We start from the raw sequence: 26,571 nt of genomic DNA on the forward strand, positions 1-26,571 counted from the left end.
TTATGATACAAATACGGTTTCTTGAGGCACATAAACGTCATTTTCATGCAACATATTTACCAATTGCGTATTTTGATGCTTTAGAAAAGCAATATTCTGACATAATTCTTTAATTTTGTTTTCAGACTGACATATCAAGCTATCCGCTTCTGCTTTTAATTGGTTACTAATTTTAAACTCAGAATCTAACAAGTTTTGCATTTCTGCGCAAAGTTTCTTGTAATGTTCTTCAGTTGAATTCAATTGTTCAACCACATTCTGGTGCTTTCGCTTAAAATTTTCACTCATCACGGCAAGCTCATTGCTATGCCTACTTTTCACCATTTTCAATTCCTTTTCTAGTTCACTCGACTTCTTTTTCAATTTGCCGATCTCCTCGCACAGTTTCATTCTATCAGTAGATGTCAAGTTGAAGTCCTTCAGCAGATTGTTCAAACGATCTTTTGTATTTTTCAGTTCCTCTTGCAGGTACTGCATCTCCATGTCTTTGCTATGCTTGAGCTCTTGCAAAGTTAGGTCGAGAGAAGAAGCTTTGAGTTCGAATTCGTCTCGAGACTTCTCAGCCATAGTTAGCCTCTTCAGCATGTCATCGAACGCACTATTCGAGAAAGGTGCATTTACGGCATTCTCGGAATACAGCAACTCCATTTTTGATTCAAGCGCTTGCTTCTCTCGCAATGACTTCTCGAACATGCTCTGTTTCTCGCCATTCTCTCGATGTAAATTTTGTATTTCATCCATAAGACTTTTAATTTTTTCAGACGCCTGCTTCTGGACTTCTTTGATTTCAGCTTTGAACCTCAAACTAACTTTCTCCACGTCGAGATCGGTAGCGTTTTTCAATTGCTCGATCTCTTTCAAGCACAGTTCCTCCCTAAAAGCTATTTCTTTCTTTTGCAAGACAGCTTCTTCCGCAGCTAATAAACTTTCTTTGGCATCTTTCTCTAAAGTTGAAATTTTAGATTTTAGCTTCTTATTTTGATCTTTAAGTTCAGACACTGTCATATTTAGTTCCCAATTCTCTTTTTTCACACTCGATATTTCGTTTTTGCTTTCTTCTATTACCTTTTCAGCATCATTTAGCAGTGATTTTAGTGACTGATTTTGAGTTTCTAACTGCTTGCTCGCACTCGAAAGGTTACTAATTAATGTTTTATTTGCATTTATTTGCGCTGTGGTATTGCCGATGATTTTACGACAATCCTCAAGCTCTAAAGTTCTTTCATCCAATGCTTTTTTGCACTTGGCAATTTCTGTTCTATTAAGTGACAGTTCTTCAGACAGCACATTCAAACTTCTGTAATATTCTTCCTTCATCTGGTGTATCTGCTTTTCAACTTCATTCCGTTCCATACTCACGATGCTCTTTTTACCAAGCAGCAATTCATCTTTTTTTTCCAATTCTTTTATAGCCTCCTGCCACATTTTCATCGCAGCATCCTTAGAGTCTCGCGCTGACTGTAACTGTTGCTCTAGTTTTCCAACATCACTTTCGGTCAGATGCTGCAATCTCATCTGGACGTTTTCCTTCAGTTCGCCAGTGAGTCGTTTGTTTTCGGCTGCCAGTTGAGACATCTGAATTCGAAATTTACTCTGCTCGCTTTTAAAAACACTCAGCTCCTGTTTCAGCATTTCAAGAGTGTGAAAGTATTCTTTGGATGTGGCATCCATTTTGAAGATTTTATTGCACACAATGTGAACAGACCTAAATAATTTTCACTTCCCTAATGATAAATAACAAATATCATCCTCCAATAAAATTTACACGTTTAAAATCACAACATAGTTGTTGCGTGATTGCACATATTTCATTAATAAATATAAAAAATTATGCAACTTCTTTTGATTGATTGAAAGTGGAAGAGAGCAATGAAATCTTGTTAAATATTTTTGTTCTCATTATTGTTAAGTTTTAGTGAAGACTTGCAGCAAAGCACTTGGGAGGGATCCTTAAACTCTAAAATAATTTTTACTACTGGATCTGTAACAAAAATAAATGAATAAATACTGTGTTATCAAATAATAAAAAAATAAATAAATAGTTCATTCTAATTTTACTTGCAAATTTCATTTTTATGAGCTGTTTTGTTGTTTCCTTTCACTTTTGTTACAAAAACTACACAATGAAGCACCAGTGCGTGACGGATCGGCACTGGTGCGCAGAAAAATTTGATTGGGCCTCAGAGGCTTTTTCTGCTTTACGTCTCTCCCCAGCCCCCACCAAAAACACCTCCCCAATAACATCATTGCAATTAAACTGTGCAATGCTAATTACTTAGCATTTAAATGCTTTTTTGTCACAGTTCTTTAATACGAAATTACCAAGTTTAAAGTTTATTCAAAAATTTATGTATTATTTTTTGTTATTTTATGAAAAAAAGGGGGGAGGGGGAGCTACACCTAAGCCGCCTTCAAAATTCTTCAAAGTTTTGAAATGTTCCCAGGCCAAGAGTTTACTTTTTCACACACACACACACAAAAAAGGAGTTGGGGAAATAGAAAAAGTCTTAACTGTTCGAAAAAGAAAAAGTCACGTGTTTTTAACAATGGGGTTGTTTCCTTCAGTCAAAGTACTACTTTTAGTCAATGAAGTTGATAGAATGAGCAAAAAAAAAAAAAAAACATGAACCCAAAAAATGCTTTCACTTTTGCAAGTTATTTTGAACAATTTTTTTTTTAAATGTCCGATTTTTCAAACACCGCGTGGTCTTTATGACCTAGCAAATGATGTACTTTGGCCCTACTCCACTGGCGCACTGAATTTTTATGCTTGCTGTCTACCACTTTTCCAGGTTGTGATAAGTCAGAAGCAAATTAAATATTGCTATCAACCATATCGTTGTCACTAAACACGAGTAAAGAAGCGAATAAAATATTGCGCTCTGCGCAAAAGGCAGCAGTAAATGGCAGTTCATGATTAGTGATGTCATGCGCAGAAGCGTAAAAAATGAAATTGAGTCTGCGCATCGATTTAAATATTTGTTTAAAAATAGTAATTTTTGTCAAATTATTTAAAAATGCTAAAATCCTATCTTTTTAAGTATGCTTTTCAGGGTTGTTTGGTTTAAACCACGTTGGTTTAAACCAATTGGTTTTTTAAAAAAACCATGCGGTTTTTTAAAAAAATGGTTTTTTAAAAGAAAAAGCCAAAAAAAAAAAAATCCATTTTACAGGTTTACATTGATTTCCCCACACATATTGAAAAATGTAAAATTCTATTTATGCTAAGTTCCTAGCTAAGTTGCAGAGATAAATACTAAAATTGCAAAGTTGCTTCTTCAAAATGTATTACAAGCTTTAATCGAAAAAAAAATATTAATATATTTTTTATTTCATATATGTGCCATAAAGCAGATTTCAGTCAACTTCCATCATTATGCTTAATTTGCATGATTAGTTAAGATTTACTAAGGATTGGATCTTTTATTGTAGATGCAATCCATTATATTGCTCACTCCTGTCGCAGGGGTGTGACATTTTTGCCAATTTATATGTACTTTCCTGGAATTTTAACTTTGAATTGTAACATAATCAACAGTCTAACTTAATTGTTTGCACCTAAAAATTAAGATTTGTTCTGCAGGTGAACACAAATAATATTTTTTGAATCAAATTTAAAAAAAAAATGTTTATACTTCATATTACGATACATAATAGTTCCTTAAATTATAATGTAGAAAGATTAAAAGACAAATTTTTAAATTCCCAGAACAAAATGCAAATGTATGTGTAAAAATTGATTGAGAAATATATAAATCTTCACATATAAACTACTCTCCATTGGTGTTTTTTTTTGGATTCTGTGTGCTCAAAAGATTTTGTTTGGCTATACACCTATGCTGCTTTATGACTATTGGGTGCAGATAATTCTTAGTCCCCCCCCCCTTTTATTTATTGGAATTGGGATTTTGGTATTTGCTTTGCCTTAGCTGACCTGTGCAGTTTACAAAAGTTACTAACTTATTTTGTTTTAAAAAGAATGTCCATGCATACTAATATGTTAATCAAGTCAAACATTTCAATCAATATTTCACCACAGAAAGCTATTTTAATTATTTAATTTAGTTACAAGATTTTGTTCTAATCTCTTTAATTAATCAAGAAATTAGGTATAATATGACTATTGAATAACTGTTAATTACATGGAACCTTAATTACCTTCCGAAAATTGTTTTTCTCGCAAATAGTATTTAAACCAAAAAAACCCGGTTTAAACCAAAAAAACCCGTTTTTTTTTGAAAAAAACGTTTTTTTTTAATCAACCCTGCAAACTGGTAGCTAATACAGAATTAGCAAACCAGATGAGCGACCGCAGCAATGGTGCGATTCAACTCAAAGATTGATGGCAAAGCTAAGGTATTTTGTAGTAAGTTACCGCCCTAAAGCCAGAGCTAAGGCAGAAATACTTAAAATACACCTCCAGCTCAGTTACTACATCCGAGGACTGAAGAGATTTTTCGCCTCCAGCTCATGTGATTCCTATTCCGGGCTGACGAGTGCTAAAAAGCACGAAACTGCATTCCTCGGATGGAATAACTGAGCTGGCGGTGTATTTCTGCCTTAGCCCTGGCTTTAGGGTGGTAACTTACTACAAAATACCTTAGCTTTGCCATCAATCTTTGAGTTGAACCGCACCATTGCTGTGGTCGCTCATCTGGTTTGCTAATTCTGCATTAGCTACCAGTTTGTTTGGCTCCCTTAAGAGATTTTTCGCCTCCAGCTCATGTAATTCCTATTCCGGGCTGACGAGTGCTACAAAGCACGAAACTGCAGTCCTCGGATAGAATAACTGAGCGGGCGGTGTATTTTAAGTATTCATTTCCTTGCTCATTACCGCCTCTTCTGGAAAGCTATTCCAAGTGCCCACAACTCTACTAAAGTAGTAGTTTTTCCTAATTTCCAAGTTAGCCTGAGATTTAAATAGCTTAAAACAATGAACCCTCGTCCTGCTTTCCCCGCAAAAATTTAATCCATTTACATCTTTCATTTTGATAAATTTAAATAACTGAATCATGTCCCCTTTGACTCCCCTTTGCTCCAGGCTATACGTGTTAAGCCAATTAAGTCTGGTATCATAATCTAAATCTGAAAGTCCCCTTACTAATCTAGTTACCTCTCTTTGAACCCTTTCCAATACAAAAATATCTTTCTTCAGATAAGGTGACCAAAACTGAACAGCGTACTCCAAATGAGGTTTTACTAAACTCCTATATAAAGGCAGAAGAACCTTCTTAGATTTGTTTGAAATAGATCTATTAATAAATCTGAGCATTCTGTTGGCTTTGTTACTTGCAATGCTGCACTGTTGACTAAAATTGAAGTTCTGATTTATTAAAATACCCAGATCAATAACATTTTCTGCCTGACTAATGATTGAACCCTGCAAACGATAACTCGTACGCTTATTTCCATGACCTAAGTGTAGCACTTGACATTTCCCTACATTAACTGCCACCCCATTTATCTCCCCACTTAGTAATATGATCTAAATCCTCTTGAAGCTGTTTTACTTGTTCTTCATTTTCAACAATTCCCATAACTTTTACATCATCAGCAAAACAATTCATGCTTCCAGAAATATTTTCATTGATGTCATTCATAAAGGTAATAAACAAAAGAGGCCCTAAAACTGATCCCTGAGGAACCCCGCTTAAAATATCACTCCTTAGAATGACTTCCTCTCACAACTACTCTTTGCTTCCTACCAGTGAGCTAATTTCTAACCCAAAGTAAAGTTTTTCCTCCTATTCCTATGTCAGCTAATTTGCTAAGAAGAGCAACATGTGGTACCTTGTCAGAAGCTTTTTTAAAACCAATATAAACATCCACACATTTTTTGTTATCTAAAGCTGAGGTAACCTTGTCGTAGAAATGCAATAAATTAGTAGCACAGGATTTACCTTTCCTGAAATCATACTGCAAACTAGTCAACAGACTATTAGTCTCTAAGAACTTCATGATCTTAATTTTGATCAAAGTTTCAAAAATCATACAAATCACTGAAGTCAAACTTACAAGTCTATAATTCCCAGCATTACCTTTAGACCCCTTCTTGAAGAGTGGCGTTATGTTAGCCAGCTTCCAGTCCTCTGGAACCGTCCCCGAGTTATAAGAAGCATTGAAAATATTCAAAATAACATCCACTAATTCATTTGCACATTCAACTAAATTTTTGGATAAAACTTATTCATTTGTTCAGTGCTTAATAAATGTTAATGATTTTTTGAACTATTTTTATACATATAATTAGTTGAACTCACATGAAAGATTTACCTTTTTGTACCTTTTATCTGTGTGTGGTCGTTTGATCAGAATGAGCGAGCATGTAAGAAACTGAAAAGAACACGACGACATTAACAAAATCCTCAAACAAGACTAAATATTTTTATAATGAACTAGATGCACAAGAAACAAGAATAAGAAATATCTTTAGATTAATGTGTAGTTTTCTGCAAAAATGTAATACTCAGCAATAGTTTATGGGGTAATTCCATATCAAATCAACTAATGGTCAAAACGTCATGTCTTTAGATTTTGCTCATTTTTTGTTCCAATGGAGTATTACCACAACAGAGAAAATATACAAAGTTTTGGATTTTTTCACTCATTTCTTTTCGAGTTATAATACAATAGAGAACCGATTATCCGGGAAGTTCGGGACCATCGCTATCCCGGATATCTGAATTTCCCGGTTTTCTGGATCGCTAAAAAGCGCTATTGGCCAATTGTTTGTAAAACTTAAATTACTATAATAAATGGTTATACATATTAAAATAAGAAGAAAACGGTTCAGAAATGCTTATAAATATCGAAATATTAAAAACTAATATAGTGAGAGAATAATTTAAACACCAAAAAACTTAAGTTATTCATAATATCTGAGACCTTCACATTCTGTTTGGAAAAGAAAAAAAAAATCCACCACTTTTCGATGTTTTAAAACAAAAGAAAATGAAGGGAAAGGCAAAAAATAAGTTTTTGAGCCTGAATGTGCGATTTTTCTACTATAGTGTATAAAAGAATTCTCTTTCATGATCGCGGGGTTTTTTTAAAAAATTTTTTTATAAAGGTTTTGTGTTTGCGATTACGGTAATTATTGATAACTAATGCTTTTGCATTTCGTTAATATCAACAGAAATTTGATTTATGAGTTTTCGCAGCCTTATTAGTCTTGCGTTTAATGGATTTCTAGATTTCACGATCAACTAAGTATCCGGAAAATTCGCAAATCTGGTTTCCCACACTTTTACGACGTTACTTACGCCAAACGCCATTAATTAGAGGCCATTCAATAAATTACTGCATTAGAATACGACAATATTCATTTCCTTAGCGTTCAGTCAAAATAAAACACGAAAATTTCAGACTTACGAATGTACTTTTTAATTCAAGAAAATATTTCTGAAATTTTGCCCCGCATAAAGGATAACCATTTGAAGTTAGTGTTTGTAAACATTTTCCCGAGTTTTCCGTGAGTAATATAGCGTTGATTAAGAAATCGTTCATATTCTTTTTGGTATTTCAGAAAAAATGCTTAGTTTTTAAAAAATTGACAAAATGGCGTATTTTTAGAAAATGGCTGGAAAATCGGGAAATGTTGCCGGTTTTCTGGTTTCCCGGTTTTTTGGTTCCCGGATAAAAGGTTCTGCATGTATTTTAAAGTTTTGACGAAGTTGAAAATTTTTCCTGACACATTTTCCTTAAACGGCCGTAATTAAAAAACTATTTGACTCAAAGAGTTAAAACTAGTAGTGTTTTGTTCTGTATTTAATAAGGTTTTATAAAATATGTGACATGACCTAGTTCTACCTTTTTCTTTTTTTTAACATTTTTTTGAAAAAAAATTTCTTTAATTTAAAAAAACTCAAAATCGAAATTTTAAATTTTTTTGAAAAAAGTTTATGTTATTAAGTCATACTTTAGCAATATTTATGCAAAATTTCATTATGGCATTATTGTGGTATCATAAGAAAAAAAAAATTTCCTCTTTCAACATCTTTATTCATGTAACAATTCATACTGCTTGATCAGCTGCATCATCCAAAGGGGGTGGAGGGATGGCAAAGACCATTAAGATTTTTAAGGGGATGTTTAAGGGACATTTTTCTCTGTAAAGAGGTTTCATTCCTGTGGGGGGGGGGGGCTGTACAGTATTTGAGGAGGTGTTATTGGCACCCTTGGCTTGATTCCTTTATATATATATATATATATATATATATATATATATATATGCAGGTTTTTTTAAATAGCCAAGAATATATTACTATCGTCTACTTATCGATCTCAAATGGTCTGTAATTGAAAGTGTTGAAATAATTCAGTAAAGCAAAGGTCTCCAATCAACATTTTTTCAATCCTATGTTCATGGGTTGATACAGTAGAAGGCCTTGACCATCATGAGTCATGCTTCAGCACCTACATCCCTGCTACCCATCCCCTAAGTAGCCGTTCCCACTCATCAGCTGCCTGCTGTAACGAACCCTTAGGCTTTCTCCTGTTGTAATATGAAATCCGTATGCTTTCTCCCACTACAGAGGCATTGAAATCTTCAGTACTTTGTATGTACTTGGACAGTGCACATTCTAAATTTTACTGCTTGCTTTCTTTTCCAAGTTTTATTGTTATTTTAATGTTAAATTTATGCATATTTTTGTTGTTAAGAGTCAACTTTCAGTTGAAAATGGATAAACAATGGAGCATATTTTGCTGCAATCCATTTAAAAAGAAAGGACATTGGGTGAAAAAAGATCTAAGAACTGCAAGCTTGTGGATGACAACACTAACATATGGCATTGAAGAAGGAATGAAAATTTGTACTGCTTGTCGCATACAATTAAGTAAGCAAAAACATTCTTCAGTTCCTGAAACTGATGATGTTATGAGTGAGTTCAGCAAAGATCGAAAACCAGGCTCTAGTACAGAGGATCCCAAGTTCATAAGCCCTCACAATGGGGATGTACAGTTTGAAGAAATTGTGGGCTATATTGCTTGTGCCTATGACAGCAAATGGTGGATAGGATATGAAATTTCAAAAGATCAGGTAGAAGAAGAAATCCAGGTTTCTATCCTTCATCCTAGCGAACTATCATCATCATTCATTTATCCAAGAAAAGCAAACATTTTTTTGACCATTCCTAAAAATTTTGTTCTGTGCAAATTACATCCTGTCACTGCTACAAGCAGAACATACCAAGTCTTGAAAGAGGAGATTGCAAAAGCAACTGAAATCTTACATAAGAAGAAAGTATATCTATACTATAGGACTTACAAATTGAGTTCTATAGTAGCAAAATGAGTTACACACATTTCAAACTGCTTCTTAATGGGCTTAAAAAAATATTAAATTTTATACTGTAGCAATTAAATTATATATAAATAAAACTTAAATTTGCTTTTAAAATATGGCTAAAAAAGCTTCAGTACCTTTTAATTGAAGTTTTCAAATTTAAATAAAATTTGGATTTTTTATTCAATAATAAATATTTTTTCACTGAAAAATTGTTTGAACTTGTTAATATGCTTGCAATACTGCCAAGTACTTGTTTTTCTCCGCAATAGTCCCGGTTTAAACTTTAACTACTTTTCATTAGAACAAATGTTTTTTACAAATAAAATTAAAGCAACTGTTTGAAAGAGAATTTTTTTTCTCTCTCTATGATACCACAAAAATGCCATCATGAAATTTTGAATTTATGTTGCTTAAAAAAGACTAAGTACGCTGTTTTTTTTTTTTTTTTTTTTTCAAGAAAATTAAAAATTTTGGTTTTTTAATTTTTACAAAATATTTTTTTTATTTTAATAAATGATTTTTTTTTTGTAGCTAGGTTTTGTTATATATTTTTTAAAACCTCCTAAAATACCGAACAAAACAGCACAAGTTTTAACCTTTTAAGTCAATTAGTTCTCTGATAATAGCCTTTTAAAAATTAATAAACGATGTAAAATTTATGATGCTTCCAGAGTTAAAAAAAATTATAACTTTGGAAAGAATTGTTGAAAAAGTTTGAAACTTCAGATTTGTCATCATGGAGGTGTGTATCCTAGACATATAAAAAATCATTACACATTCTAAAACATTGACCTTAAAAATTTATTTTTTATTGGTTGATTTGACATGGAATGACCCATTAAAGCACTGTTGAAAGAGGAAAAAAAAATTTTCTGCATGATACCAAAAGAATGCCATCTTGAAATTTTGAATAAATGTTGCAAACAAAAGGCTAAGTAACATATATTTTTTTCAAGAAAATTAAAAATTTCGATTTTGAATTTTTACAAATTAAAAAAAACTTTTATTAAATAAATTATACAATTTTTTTTTTTAGCAACTGGGCTTTGTTATATATTTTTGAAAACCGTATAAAAGACTGAACAAAACAGCACCAATTGTAGACTTCTAAGTCAAATAGTACTCTAATAATAGCCCTCTTAAGATTTTAATCAATGCAAAATTTCGGATTCCTCCAAAATTTAAAAAATGCATAACTTTGCAAAGAATTGTTGAAAAAATTTGAAACTTCAGTTTTTTTCATCCTGGAGGTAAGTATAATAAACAGACAAAAAATCATAACAATCCAAAACATTGACCTTCAAAATTTATTTTTTATTGGTTGATTTGATATGGAATGACCCTATGTCGAAATATATGTAAACAAATTAATGTCTTGAAATCAGCAACAAGCAAAACCCTTAAAAGCTTCACGAACTTAGGCGAGTTTGTAATGGAGTAATACCTTATTCTATACGGCAGTATTACGATTCATAAGAAATGCTTAATTATTTATAATCTTTTCTACAAACAAAAACTTACCAACAAATTTGCAATTGCGTGAAATTCAAGTTATGATTTCGCGCAGTTTTCAGTGTTGCCATACTTTTTTCTATTTATTCAAGAGTTTTATTCCAAATGATTTAAAATTGCTAGTAAATATTTGCTAGTTTAAAAAGATCATGAAAGCAAAATTTTTCTTCGTTTTATATTCTTTGAGATACAGGTAATTTATGAAAACGCGTAAAAATATTTGAGATAGATCATGGCCCCGGTCAACGTTTCCAGCAGTGTAGCAGCTTTAGACACTCTGGCGCCATCTATTGTCCAGCAAGATGATAATTTATAATATTCTTTCGTGCCCTACGAGGATGTCAATACAAATTAATTTTATGATTTTAAATGCTAACCTTTTCCTTTAAAATAGCCTTCCTCCCCCCTGAAGATTTACCATGATAACATTCAAAATTGACACAATGCTTTATGATGCGTTAAAAATAATTAAAAAATAATAATAAGACCATTGATCTAAAAGCCTTTGCTCCTAGAAGCCTTTGAATAATTAAAAAAAAAAAAAAAATGAAATTAGTTCTATTTTTTTGTGCAATGACTACAATGGTAAAACGAATAAGAGTTGTAACTGAAAAAAAGGGAGGGGGGATTTTTTGTGCAAAAGTTACTTAACTAAAAAATTTTCTTCTAAAGTTCTTGTGAGATTTCAATAGATTTTTCTTTTAATTTTTTTTCCTTTCTCAGAATTTAACTATTTTCATTGCTTGAATTTTCCGAGACTTGACAAACATGCGTTTCGTTTTGTTACAGAAAAGTATGTCTAATTAATCAAAAGTATGTCAGCCTGGGAAATAACTTCATGTTTGATATTGTCTTTAGACATTGCTTTTAATACTTTTAATTGCACTGAATAAGTAATTAAGAAAATAATCTGAAAAAAACCTGAAATAGTGGAATATTTTTTAAAAATATTGAACTTGATTAATGATAAACATTACACTTTCTTTAAATTACAATTAATAACAAAACCAGCTTGATTTTTGAATACATAAATGGGAATAACTGTTTTAGAATATCGGAATTAGAACAAAATTTTATAGGCGGCTTGTATGGGCAAGGGGCAACTGCTCCCTCACTTCCAAAAGTAGAGGGGACTTCCCCCCTCAATTTTTGGAGTTAAAAATTATTGATCGATTGAAAAATGTTTTTTTATAGAATGGATTAATTTCATGAAGTAAAAACTAAAAATTCCAAACAAATGAACTTTTCTCATCTTATTTCATAAGAATGGAAGGAAAAAGTCTACAGTGGCAGTGCGTCCCGATTTTTGATGCCATATTCCCTTCTTAAAAATTTCAATCAGTAATATTAAAAGTCAGTAAGAAATGTAGTCCCTCCAACCACACTTTATAAAAAAAAAAGGGGCTCAGGGCCACGTCCCCTAACCCCTACACTTATTTTGACCCCCACCCCCCACTTTTTTCATAATATAGAACATTTTTTTAAGTCAAGATATGAATCAATGTACTTTGAAAACAAACTGAAAACTCAAGAAAGAAACAAATCTTCCAATTTGGGATTTAATGTGAGCAATGAATTAATATTAGCTATGTACATGAGTAACAAATATAACAATTTATTAACAAACATGAAGACTGCTTATATACATTTCTAATGTTAAAATTCATTTATGATGTGAAAATGTTTAAAAAGCAGTAACAAAAATGAAATACAAAACAAAACCACTGAGGGTAACACACAATAGTAGAAAAAGAAAAAATCTCACAAACAGCTGTTACAAGACGTCAGCCTCTTTCCAGGCCCGGAACTATAAATTTTGGGTCGCCCTGCAACAAAATATGTAGGGCCCCTCCCCAGAGGTCAGCAGTGTATATTTGCAATGTTAACGAGTCTTAATGCTATTTTTTTTCCCTCCAATTTCTTGGGCTGTTGGGCCTTTTAAGGAAGTGGGCCTCCCGCGCTGCGGGTACTGCGGTTACACAGATTCAGGCCTGCCTCTTTCAGTACTGAGCACGGATTAGTAGCAAGTTAAAAAAGCAACATATTCCAATTTGCATTTTCAGATTTCAATCTTTTCTAAAAGATTGTCAAGGGGTCTTCCAAAACAGGTATTTGCTTAAATTCAAATATTATTTGTGTAATACCCACAATGAGTTTGCTTTGAATTTTAATCTTGCACAAATTACTTAATGGCGATAATAGTTTCACAGCTAGAGAAAAAAGAAAAACAAAAATAAAAAGCATTGGCGAAAATCAAGATTTTTCGCAATAGTACTTTTAAGTTACTTACTAATTGTTGTGATTATATCATTCATGCACCAAGGAAACTAAGCTTATGCAAGTTTTGTGACAAGATCATTAAATTTAGATGTTAAAGTAAAAATTAGGTTTATTTTAAACTTTTTTAGATGTGTCACTATTGTCGCCAGTGAGCAAAATGTTTATTGCTTTTATTAAATACTAAATTGATTGGAGTCTTTACATAGGTGATGCAAGTATATTACACAACTTTACAGCTTATTCTGAACAACACAAAAAATATTATTAACATTCACAATCAGTAAGCTTATTTGTTGATACAAACTGTTATTATTTCAAAATAAGACAATTTTTACCAGTTTTGATTAATAGATTTTAAATATGTGGAAGCTCTTTAAATTACACAAATATTGTATTTTAACATAAATTACCTGATTAAAACAACAAATACTGTGTGGAGTTAAAAACTATTAATGCACCATTTAATTTTTAAACTGATTTATATTTATTCATCTGCAATGATCCTTTTTTGCTTTTTGATATTTTTGTTAAATTATAGTGAATTTTGTAAAATTATGATTTTTTTTGGGCTAGAAAAAAGGACAAATGATTTTATGAAAAGAATATTAGCATAGCAGCAAACATGCAGCTTTACCTCAAATGTTCAATATGGTTCTCACAATAATTTTTTGAAGTTTGAATTTAAAGTAATGCGATAAAACACAAATTTTTTTTGGAAAAAATAATTCCCATTTGACCAACAACTGTCTCAAAAAGCTTTTGCAGACAGCTTAGCAAATTTTAAAAATTTGATCACAGTTTACATTTTACCAAAACATTTTTATTGTGCTTTATTTAAATCTAGGGTGACTGACTTGTCTTGTGAGTAATATCAACGTCACGTAATGATCAATGGATTGCAAACTATCTTCTCATATACCAGGAGATATAAAATGTTTAAAAATAATGGTTTATTTGAATAAGTATTAGTGCACAAAAGAAAGCTGATAGAACAATCATTAAACTTTATGCATAAAAAGATCAATTAATAAAAACTCCAACCTTTTAACGCTAGAAAGTCCTATTGTAGAGTATAATAATCAGTGTTGGATCTTTGAGTTATGTGTCAGGATAAATCTTTAAACTGTTGCTGTTACCGATCTTCACTCAAGTTTTACATTAAGTTACAACAAAAACTAAGGAATAGTGTAAAATTGTTCCGCAGCAGGGTGGCGACAGGAACTGTGAAAAAAAGTTCCCTGACTTCCCTGATTAAGTTCACAAATTTTCCCTGATTTACGTTACCAATGATAAGGGTTTTCTTTCTTTGCTCTACTTGAAATCCATTATATGTTTGTATAAAATGCAGTACTTTAAACGTTTTAAGTTGTGTAAAGTTGTTGAACTAAAGATATATATTTTAAAAATGCTACTTTTTTAATAAAATGGTTAAAAAAAACATATCAAGTCAATTTTTTGGGAAAAAACCCCTACAAAACAGTATATTAAATTTTTCTACATGGAAAGATTATAAAAAAATTTAAAAAAAAAAAAATACTTTACTTCCAGAAATTACTTAGCATAAGAATTTTAACTAACTATTAAAATTACTCTTAAAAACATATGTGTATTTATAGTAGAACTAAAAAGTAATTGAAATTATTTTTGAACTAAGTTTTCAAACAGTGTAATTAATTGTTGCAGGAATAACAAGTAATAGTGAAAGAATAGAAGTAATGTAGTTATTCTTATATAACTAATTGACATATTTATGCAAAACAGATGAAACCATTTGACATCCATTCATAGGGAGCGTTTCTCTAATCAAGAACATAGGTTTTAATGAATGAACAGCATTTTAACAATAAAAAATAAAGATATTTACTTAAGCACACAAGTTAACTCTATTTTAAAAATGATTTCATTATGTAACGAAAAAAAAATCTTAATTGCTTCTTTAACAAACAACTTTGAAATGCAAGGGAAAAAAAAAGAAGAAAAAAAGCAATTAGTTAATTTTAAAATATATAAAAGAAGAATACAACTTGGTTATAAAATTAAAGAATCACTTAAGTCTGAAAAAAAAAGAAAACCTTTATAATCTGCGGTGACAACAAATAGTATAACGGCAAAAACAAAGTTTTTTTTATTGAAAGTTCAATTTTAGCAACTAAAGTAAAAACGCGAAGAAGTAATAACTTTTAAGCTTTTATAGTATTAATTTAAAAACCAAAGATTTCTTCTTGAAATTGTGATTACAGTACGCTAATTACTTCGAGACAATGGAATAAAGGCAAAGGAGCTAAGGCATTAATGAAGGCTTCCTCTTTGCAATTGGTTGTTTATTTTACGTAACATTGAAAGCGTAAAAGGAAATTTCAAGCTAGGTAAAATAAACAACCTAACAGACACAGAAGCAATCTTAGGAAGTTCATCGTGTGGTTAATAAGTAAGATTCAATACTTTGACGTTGAGGAAAAAAGATGCACAAATATGCGGTAGTGTATAGTTGCATCTCATTAATTTTCTGTTTTTTTTAAACAGATAACTGGCGAAAAATGCCTAGGGAATTAGAGTACTTAATTTTGTAAAGCAAAAAAAAAAAATTTTTTTTTCTTTATAAAATCAATTTTTCCTGATTTTTTCAAAATTCCCTGATTAATAAAGTTCCCTGACTTTTCCCTGATCTGTCGCCACCCTGCGCAGGGCAAAGCCCCCCCACACAGGGTATAATGCAGTGGCTGACTATCACACTGGGTCTAGGCCCCGGTCCTTAAATCTGAGGAGTAAAACTCCCACCAGTAAAGTTATTTAATTATTTTTCATTACACAAAAGCTCAAAAGTATTGTTGTACTTATTCAAATAATATATATTTAATAATAATCCAAATAGTATCTGGCTTGGAGAAGAAAACAATGTCAGTCCTTGCGATAAAAAGCACTTCAGTTTCAAAATACATCAAGTTATTTACAAGCTATTTCAATATTAAAAAAAAGTAAAAATGTGGAGAATTGTTCCCTTCCTGCACCAAGCTATTCAATTACAAAAAATATTGCATACACCAGCTATGGAGTTTTAATATAATTGAGGTTTGAGCATCTAGGTACTTCGCAGCTTTCATGATGAAGACTTCATTATGGCAATAATGATTTAAATTAAAAAAATATGTATTACATATAAGGTCATGCAAAAAATTGATGTTTTGCACGTGTTGTTACATTAAAATGAAAGCTTTCTTTTATCGATAAAACAGACCAACCACAAAGTGCCCTGGAGAATGTGGAGAAGCTACTGCATTAAGTGGTAAGTCAACTATTCGAACAGTTGGAAGTCCTCACTAATCATTAACATTCAGCAGAGTGGCCAAGAGTCAAGGCGGGCCCCTTGTCGCTGTGATTGCTGAGGCCTCCATCACCCCATAAACTATAAAATTTATACTACTTGGACTCCAAGTTGGGCCCCCTCAAGGGCCCATTGTTTCTGACTAAGCTGACCTGGCCTCTTGTTAATCCTGGCAGGAATCTATATCAATGACATTGGAGCCTACTGCTTTATTGCCCATGCCTCTTCAAGGACTCGCTTACCTGGGCATCAGCGACCAATTGTGGTGCAGAGATCTTTGGAGTGCCATATCTATTGCCTATGTCACTGGCTGGCCAATAAAAGTCAAAATAAATGCAAACAGTACATAATTTAAAGCATGCAACAAGTTAACAGTGCAAAAGTTTTATATTCAATGAGAAAAAAAGTTATTGCTAAAAAACAGCCTTATCATATTTTACGACAATAGATATTTACATATTAAATCAAAGTTTCCCAACCTAGTTTTTTCAGAACCTTAAGGTTCCATGAAAACATTGTTCAAGATTCATCAGGAATAGTCAACTTTTTATTTATGATGTTACATGTATAGATCATTGTTAAACATTCTGAAAACCTGCTGTTCTTAGAGAGCTGGTGTTCCCTAGAACTTATAGAGATCAGTCAGAAGGGTTTTACAAGAGTGAAAAGGTTGGGAAACATTATGAAAGCAATAAATTATATAATATTTCCAAGCACAGAACAATTAAATGACATTTTGTCATAACTCAAAATTCATTCATTTTAGTTATGAAAAGTATTGAATAATTTCAAACATGTCCATAAGCATAATGTCAATATGGTAAAAATGACTGAATCATGATCAAGCATCATTATACAAAAACAGAACGGCAAAAATCACACATGACATACGCTGTTTGATTGTCTAATTGATAAGTTTCCCACTGGTGGTCACAGCATCATTCTTAATCTTAAAATGCATAGTATTATTCAGTTTAAAAATATTGCATAACAAAGAAATTTTTTTTTCTCTGTAGTGATGACAACTACGATTTAATATAAGTAAATTACTTAAATTTTTGTTTAAAAGTTCTTGAGTTTCTATTATATAAATATAAATAGTCAACTACACAAATGTACTAATATTGCGCATATAAAATGTCTTAAGCATATATATATATATATATATATAAATATGGTGGTGCATAACACAGTGTGGCAGATTCTTTATTGTCAAAAAAAAAAGGGTCATGATGTACAAAAAGGTTGGTAAACACTGGTATAATTCAACTTTAGCCCATTTTGCAGCAGGCATCTATACTGTTGTTCAAAGGTCTCATAGAAATCCTTATTCCTAACACAGAACTAGATATACATATTTTATGAAAAGTTAAAAATATTTATTATTACTATCATATCATTAAAACATGAAGATTATTGCCATGAGAAGAGCCAATCTTATATCTGTAACAATTAACAAGGCATAATGATTATGTCTGAAGCAACGGGGTGAAATGATAATTAATTTTAAAAATTTTATCCAAATATAGGGGAACCTTCCAGTGAATGCTTCAAGCTTTGAAACCAGAATAAGCAAAAAAAGATTTCAAAAGAAAAATATAATTATGATACTAAGGAAAAGTTATAGGTCAAAAAGTTTTTGACACAAATTTTAATGTTAAACATAAATAATTGAGCCATGTGGCATTGTCAGTCATCATGTTTACCTTGGGCAAGAACAAATTGGTGCGAAACAGATGGCAGATATGAACCCTATTGGTTACTATTTTTTTAATTCCAGAAAAAATCTTCAAAACTGACCCATAGAGGCAAACCCTCTGGCAAATTGTTTGCTTACTTTTGATCTATCTTTCTTGTGAACAGAGTGTAAAATTATCTAAAATATATATTTGTGCCGCCCAGTTAGGGCACAAATGCAACTCCTCGAAATGATTGGCTTATTATTGTAACAATGATACAAGTTAAAAGCAAATTGCTTTTAAACCACCTACTGTTTAATTGAAGCTGTGATTTCAGGAAGAGCATAGGTCCCATTAAAATCAATTGAACTTGCATCCTAACTAAAACTTGAGAAACATTACATCGAAAAAGGGCTTTGGCTCAAATATCCCCCCGCCCCGCCCCCATATTCAGCAGCAGCACTTTCACTATCTAGCATTTCAAACATGGAAGAGTGAAAATTTCTGTAAATTTAAAAACTCAAATCAAACCTTACAAAATGAAGAAGCTGCCAGGGGTCTAAGGACCTTTAACTTTCAAAATTTTTGAATTTACGGAAAAAATATATGTTATGCATAATTTAATTCTGAATAATTTGATACCTTATTTATTACCATATGCCACAAACTTTTCAATTTATCTTAAAAATGCGTAAACTTTCCTTATAGAGATTTATGTTAACAGCAACTGTTTAAGCGTCTTTTCCTCAGGTGCCGGTTTCTTCGGTTTTCTCGTTTTGCGAGCATGATATATTTCAGAAAGTTTCTTATATATTTCCGTAAAACTTTTCATGAATGTTTGTCTGGTATATTTTTATGATCTGAACCTAAATTTTAACTAAAAATGAAAGTTAATATTTAAAAAAAAGATATTTTTGCCCAAAAGTTTGGAAATTTTTGATATTTACTTATAAAATTTCTTATAAATTCAGCTAGCAAGTATTAACATAGCTTTTTCATATGCTAAAACAGCTATTTCACTAGCATATATCCATCTTTTTCTTATATAGAACCCTTGCACATAATTTTCATTGCAAATGTATCAAATATTGAATTTGTTACACACGGAACACAAAGCATACATTAATAGGCCAATTTGGGCGGTCAGAAAGTAAGCAACCAACGATTCTTTTTTTTTTTTTTCTACCAGTTCAAAGTTTGTTTCCTAGAAAATAAAGAGAAATTTTAAGATTTAAAGAAAAACAGTTTCAGAAGTAAATCAGCAAAAAGGTGTCGATTTTTCTGTTAAAGAGTAGGTTTTGAAAGTTAAAGTGCGATTTTTATTTGGGTATGGAAGTTCAAAATTAAACTCCAACAATGGAGTTCCTTTTATCATCTAATCAATTTATGTATGTGTGACTATCTATATAAAATTGAATGGTCACTGCTTTTATTTACATTTCTAAGTATCAGAGATGGGCATTTTTCAACCGGGAACTACCTTGAGGAGTGTTTTGCTATGCCACTGATCTGTACTATATTTAGGGGGGGAAAAAAACAATGAAACCAAATATTTGGTTTTTACAGCCAAATATGTAGACATTGGTGCCAAATTGTTTTGATCATGTACCTAACCCCCCCCCCCCCCTATCAGAATTGTGACATGCAATTGAAATGAAGGACCAAAAAGAAAACCTTGGTGTGTTCTAACTGTGTGTGAGATGTGAGAGCTATAAACATCCTTCATTTAAATCTTCACAGTCCCAAAAATATCCCCTCCTCCCTTCAAAAAAAAAAAAAAAATCTAAATGCTAACAGAATTTTATGTACAATATTTACGGTGTACCATATTAAAACAGGGAAGTAATATTGTGCCTTAAATTATGATACACAATTTTCTCTACTAGATACAAGTATATGCAATATCAACAATGTAAATAAATAGTTCTTTCTTGCTGACTAAAGCTATACAAAATAAATATATTAAGAGTTCCAGTACAACATTAAGTCTTCTTTTCATACAGCAGACTTTGAACAGGTTGTTATATAAACTTCCTAGAGCTATCCAGTTAGCTAACTGGGAATATGAACAATCCAAGATAACATAATCAGAACAATTAAAGTTTATTATGTCCAAAGAACATCAAATTAAGCCTCTCATCTTTTTGTATTCTTCTAGGTTTAGTGATCTTCTTGGCGCGTTGGGTGGAGGTACAGGCACTCGAGGTGATGCACTTAAGTTAATATTAGGCATCTGTAAATCGATTTTAATGTCAAAATCATGGGCACTAAATAAATCCTCGTCTTGCATATTTTTTGTTTGAGAATTACTCAAAGGTGCTCTTAATTTTTCTAGTTCTTTTTGCCTCTTCATTTCTTCTTCCTCTTCTAATTGTCTTTTCTTCTCCAACTCTCTCTTTTTAGCTAATTCTAACAGTAATGCAGAATTCATGGGAGCTTCATTTTTTTTCGTAACCAAAGTAGGGGCACAACGACGGCGTGTGAAAGGATCATCACCCGTCTCTTTCCCATTCCGAGCTTCTTCTTTAATAGCTTTTTCAGCTTCAATGATATTTCTTTGGCGATTACGTACATTAATGTAACTGATTCCACTAATAGTACTAGTTCTCATTTTATCTAATTCCTTTGCTCTTTCCTCTAGACGATCAAGCTCGGTTTTCCACTTTAGCACTTCCTCCAGGTTACCGTTAATCTCTGCCATTTCTTTATTTTTCATGATCATGGTTTTTCGCATTGCATAATTGTGTGGATTTTTCTTAAACCTTTCTTTCTCCTTTACAATTGTTTCAACATCATCCTCTTTATATTGATAATTTAAAGCTACTTGAATGTCTTTAACTTTTTTGTTGATGTCATCTAACGTTGGCAAAGCAATGTTCTCGATCATTAAAGTTTCCTTCCATTTATGAAATTCAGAATCGGTGAAGTCCGAGTTCGATACGAATTCCAAACGAAAAACTCTGTCTTGTAATCCATGTTTCAGTCGCAAGCCCTTGTTAGTCTTTGTAGTACCTAACTGATAAATTTTTGCAGTTTCCACTACATCAATAATTTCAGCTACTCTGTACACAGGTCTACCATCATTAGTACCTATTCCAATACGTACAAAACAGCCACTAACAGTCTTAGTAAAGAATGGTGCATGCACCCACTTTTCCAGCTTGTATCTTGAAAGTCTTATCTTAGAAAGTTCTTCTTTTGTACTGACATACTCAGCTTTTTTGCTGGATTCCTCATCTTCATCTTCACTACGTGAACGATATGAAGCTTCGCTTTGATTATCACGTTCATTGCCACTTGCATCATCATCGTCATCATCAGAATAAATATCACTTGCTTTCAGCTTTTTGACTGGCTGCTGTGTATCATCATCTGTTTCAGCATCTTCTTCATCTTTCTGTTCATCGACTTCTTTCTGTTGTTGAAGTTCTGCTAGTTTTCGCTTCTTTTCTCTTTGTTCCCTAAGATCTTTGATAGCTTGTGCTTTTTTATCCAGTTTATCTTTTTTCTCTTCAACAGTGCGCCTCCTTTCTTTACTACGAGAGCTTGCATCAATTTTCTGCTTCATTTCCTCTTTTTTGGCTTTCATCTTCTGCTCTTTTTTCTTCGCCAACCTCAACTTTTTCTCAATCTCAAACCTTGTCTTTAGTACTTCTCTTTTTTCGACACGATTGTAAATTTCTTGCTCCCTTTCTTTCTCTGTCATCTGCATAAGTCGTGCTTTATCTTCTTCATCACCCATGAGATTTTCATCATAGCCATCATTAAATTCATCATCACTGTCTGAAGCCTCTCCTGATCCACTTTCTGAATCAGAAACTTCGCCTTCTTCAGGTTCTGAACTTTCAGCGTCGTTTCCTTCATCGCTACTTGAAGAATCTTCTTGACTCTTTTTAGGAGGTTGCGAAGCTGGAGGTTTTTTGGCTTTCTTTTTCTTTTTGCCACCTTTTCCATCCACGGTCCAGTCATCATCACTCTCAGATGTTTCAGAATCAGAGTCGGAGCGTTTAGGGGCCTCTTGTTTATTATTTTCTGTGTTTTCTTTATCAGCTTTGCCAGACGATTCAGCAGGAGAGTCGTCAACATCAGGACTATCACTATCGTCACTGCTCGAGTCATACACAATGCGGTTCTTCCTTTTCACCATACTTAACAAAAGACAACTTTAGCTTATGTAATTTTGAAAAAATGAAAATTTTTACTAACCGTAATAACACTCCACTTCACTATTTATTTTACGCTCCTTGATTTTCAACACAACAGAGATGGCGAGTAGTAAACGAGGAACGATTGGAGATTGACCAAAAACAACGTATAAACCGCGCCACCAGAAAAGTTCGGCAGCACTTACGCAGGTGAAAAATTAGATTTTAGAAGGCAAAGATTTACACTCAAAAATTTCTGATAAATTCTTGAAAAGTATTTTTGTTTTATTAAACCGTTTTCTAATGAGATAAAAGCTCTAAGTATGAGTAAGTATTTATAAAAGATAAAAAGTCATGGGGGTTTAATTTTGATGAACGTACGAAAAGAAATCAAAATCGGTGACAGTGATATTCATAAATACTTTTAGATTTAAAATTAAGAAAAAAAAATATTTATAATAATTTGACAGTTAAACAGCAACACTGAAATGACGTGGCGTCTGCAGCTTTGGCACGCTTTGATGTTTACATCATCTATGACAGACACCGAGCGGTAAGAATGATATTTTCGTATCTATTTCTAGGTTTCAAAATGTTTGAAAAGAGAATTTCAGTTTTGTGTTCTTGAATACAAAACATTCTAGATTTTCTTTCAACTTTCGGAAGAACTTTCTCTTTTTCAAATTCTCTTCATCTTATTTAATATCAATTGTAATATAATACTTTTTGTACTTTTACTGTTGTTGTGCAAAAGATCGATTGAAATTTAGTTTAAAAGAAACTTTTGTGTAAAAATAAGAGTTTTAATTCCTATTTCTGCTAAAAAGTATGGTATGTGTTATTTTTTAAAAATCGTTTCGTTATCTGTCGGGATTTTAGTAGTTTTTTTTTTTCATTTTTTAAATTAAATTTACAATTTTACTTAAAAAAAATCACACTAATTTTCATAATCTAAAGCTATTTAAGATTTCTGTGTGTTTACCTTTACATTTTACACTAATGCATTGATCTAAGGAGTGAAATTTTTGCACTACTCATCAGTCATGTTCAGTGATAAAATTAAGCCAATTCAGAAACCATTTAAAAAAAAAAAAAAAAAATCTGGATTTTTTTTCACAAAACAAAAACCTGACCACATCATGAAATAATTCAGGATCTTTTATATCAGGGTTTAAATTTATATGGGGAGTCTGAGGCTTATTGAAAAGTCTCATTTGATTTAATACTACTGTTGTTTCGGCAGTGCTCAGTAGTTTTCTGAAGCCTACAACTTTACTTTTTAAATGACTTTAATCAAGATTGGAGCAGTAAATTGAATTCTTCAGCTAAAATAAGTTCTTTTTGCTCACAATTATATGTGTTTCTTTATTTTTGACAGAAACAAAACAAAATATGAAAGCATTTTTTTAGACCAAGAACCAAAAGTACATAGTTCACATTTAGACAACAAAAATGAAAACTTTTTAAAAAACTAGAAAAAAAAAAAAAAAAAGAAAAAAATCTAGTAAGCAGCAGTCAAATTGAAGACCCAAGTTGTGCTGTTTCTTTCAAAAATGAAGATGATTCTGCAATAGCAAGAAATGGGGTTTGTTAAACCCTGGGCATATTAAACTGCTCTCACTAATTTTAATGCTATATTAATGTTTTTATTTTAATTAAAGACAAACAAGTAGCACCTTTAGTCCTACAAACCCTACAACAAAATTACATTTAAAGTTATTTTGCGCAACTTTTAATTCAGAAATAATATTATTGCTATTTTTCCATTGCTGAGTAATTTTCATGAGTGAGTTAAAAAAAGTAAAGTTTCATGCAACTTTACTTTTTTTAATGGTTTTAATGAAGAATGGAGTAATAAATTGAACTTCTCTCCTTGTAAGGAAGTTCTTTTAGTTCATAATTACTTTTAGTTTCTTTTTTTTTTTTTTGTCATAAAGAAAAAAAATATATGACAGCATTTTTTCAGAGAAAGAACAAGAGGCACTTTTGGTTCACTTTTAGCACAAAAAATGAAATTTTTTTGAAGAATAAGAAAATAAATATAGGAAATATTTACAACAGTGAAGTTGATGACCCAAATTGTGCTGACTCTTGAGAAAATGTATACATGGTTCTGAAATAAATAGTAAAAGTAAATGTTGTTGAATTTAATATTTTAATGTGTAAAATTGGTCTTTAAACTTTTTTTTAATGCTAAACACAAAATAACATTTAAGTTAGTTACAATATAGGATAATATTTATCATTAAAATTGTTATAGAAGTTGTTTTTGTAATGGGGTCCAAGGTACGCCATGCTTGAGTCACGTTCATCCACTTTACAGAGTTCTGTTAAAAAAGTTAATAAATTGAAAACTTTCAAAAAAATCTGGAATGATGAGAAGTGTTTAGTGAACCTCATGTTGGAAAATCAAACTGCTCATTTTAAATTTCTGATGAGATAAAAATGAAAAGATGAAAACGGATCACGTGCCCCATCTCCCCCAAGCAAAAGTTCGTCTGCATGTAGTGTCAAGATTTTCGACTAAAAAAGCAATTAATACATTATGTAGGAATAGTGACTTCAAAAGTAGATAAATTGCAGTACAAGATTCCCTTTATGAGATGCAATGGCAAAAAACGTTTTCCCAGCAAATGTTGATGATTCTACTGTGCATTAAAGTGACAGACAGTGAAACTTTGATAAGTTGAAAGTTGCAGGAAATGCGGAAAAAAATCAAGTTATCGATATTCAGCTTATTGAATATGAAAACAAAACTATGTATTAAAATAAAATAGCCTCACTGAAACTCATTAAATTCATAATATGAGCAAAAAATAAATGATAGAGAATCATTATTAGATAGAGATAGAGATAGACAAAAATAAAATGATAGAATATTGAAGGTAATATCATCAACTTAAAGCAACAGTGGGATATCTTACTCTGAGGAGAGGATTTACTGATCTGGGGGTCTTAATAAGTCAGGATTTAAAGTTTAGCCAACAGTGCAGCATTGCTAGTAACAAGGCCAATAAGATGCTTGGGTTTATCAATAGATCTATTTCAAACAAATCAAAAGAAGTTCTTCTGCCCTTATATAGAAGTTTGGTAAGACTCATTTGGAGTATGCTGTTCAGTTTTGGTCTCCTTATCTTAAGAAAGACATTAATGCATTGGAAAGGGTTCAAAGGCGAGCTACAAGGCTAATAAACGGACTTTCTCACTTAGACTATGATTCCAGTCTTAGAAGGTTAAAAATGTACAGTCTTGAGTAAAGAAGAGACCGAGGGGACATGATTCAGTTGTTTAAATTTATTAAAATGAAAGATGTTACGGGGCTGAAGTTAAGCGCTGAAAACAGGACAAGGGGTCATTGTTTTAAGCTATTTAAATCTCAGGCTAACATGGATATTAGGAAAAATTATTATTATAGCAGGGTAGTGGAACCTTGGAACAATTTACCGGAAGAGGTGGTAATGAGCAAGAGAGTAGATAGTTTTAAGAGGGCCATTGATCTTCACTGGGGATTGTAAATTGACTAGGACCAGTCTAGCTGGGCCCAGAACCTGTTGCTGGTTGTCAGTTTTGTATTTGTATATTTAGTGTCAAATAAATATAATTCTATAAATTCAAGTGTTTATACACGTTGGAAAAGAAATTATAATTTTAGGTAGGATATAACAATTTTTAATCATATTTTTTTAAAATCAATCATCAAACATTGCTTTGAACAGAAACATTTAATAATCTTCAGATATTTTTAAAGCATCAAAGAAGGAATTGTGGGAACATTCAGGCGGGATTCTTTAGAAAGTGGCAATATAACTGCTAATTTTCTTACACCAAAAATCAAAGCATTCTTTCGATTTTTTAAAATTGTTGAAAAATTGGAAATACATCAAACTTTAATGCAATTTTCCTCTTGGCTACATCACAAATACAAATACAAATGTGACGACCAGCAATAGGCTCTGGGCCCAGCTAGACTGGTCCTAGTCAATTTACAATCCCCAGTGAAGATCAATGACCCTCTTAAAACTATCTACTCCCGTGCTCATTACCACCTCTTCCGGTAAGCTGTTCCAAGGTTCCACTACCCTGCTAAAATAATAATTTTTCCTAATATCCATGTTAGCCTGAGATTTAAATAGCTTAAAACAATGACCCCTTGTCCTGTTTTCAGTGCTAAACTTTAGCCCCGTAACATCTTTCGTTTTAATAAATTTAAACAGCTGAATCATGTCCCCTCGGTCTCTTCTTTGCTCAAGACTGTACATTTTTAGCCTTCTAAGCCTGGAATCATAATCTAAGTGGGAAAGTCCACTTATTAGCCTTGTAGCCCGCCTTTGAACCCTTTCCAAT

General features: G+C 31.9%; 3 protein-coding genes across 3 annotated transcripts in view; 1 reads left to right on the forward strand and 2 right to left on the reverse strand.

Moving 5' to 3' along the window:
* LOC129224909 (sodium channel and clathrin linker 1-like) lies at nucleotides 1-1,838 on the reverse strand. Its single transcript, XM_054859455.1, has one exon. The coding sequence runs from the start codon at nucleotides 1,669-1,671 to the stop codon at nucleotides 1-3; it is 1,671 nt and encodes a 556-aa protein (XP_054715430.1). The 5' UTR covers nucleotides 1,672-1,838.
* An 18,027-nt stretch (nucleotides 1,839-19,865) lies between these two features.
* LOC129224221 (RNA polymerase-associated protein RTF1 homolog) lies at nucleotides 19,866-22,357 on the reverse strand. The gene has a single exon (XM_054858644.1). It carries the CDS (start codon nucleotides 22,227-22,229, stop codon nucleotides 20,205-20,207), a length of 2,025 nt encoding a protein of 674 aa, XP_054714619.1. The 5' UTR covers nucleotides 22,230-22,357; the 3' UTR covers nucleotides 19,866-20,204.
* Nucleotides 22,358-22,729: 372 nt separating this feature from the next.
* The window catches only part of LOC129224584 (mannose-1-phosphate guanyltransferase beta-like), a 46,772-nt gene continuing 42,930 nt past the window's right edge, over nucleotides 22,730-26,571 (forward strand). The window contains exon 1 of the mRNA XM_054859066.1: nucleotides 22,730-22,780. The gene's annotated coding sequence lies outside the window, so the exon portion shown is untranslated. The remainder of the gene's footprint in view (nucleotides 22,781-26,571) is intronic.

The sequence above is a fragment of the Uloborus diversus genome, chromosome 6 (assembly GCF_026930045.1).
Source record: "Uloborus diversus isolate 005 chromosome 6, Udiv.v.3.1, whole genome shotgun sequence".
Taxonomy (NCBI): domain Eukaryota; kingdom Metazoa; phylum Arthropoda; class Arachnida; order Araneae; family Uloboridae; genus Uloborus; species Uloborus diversus.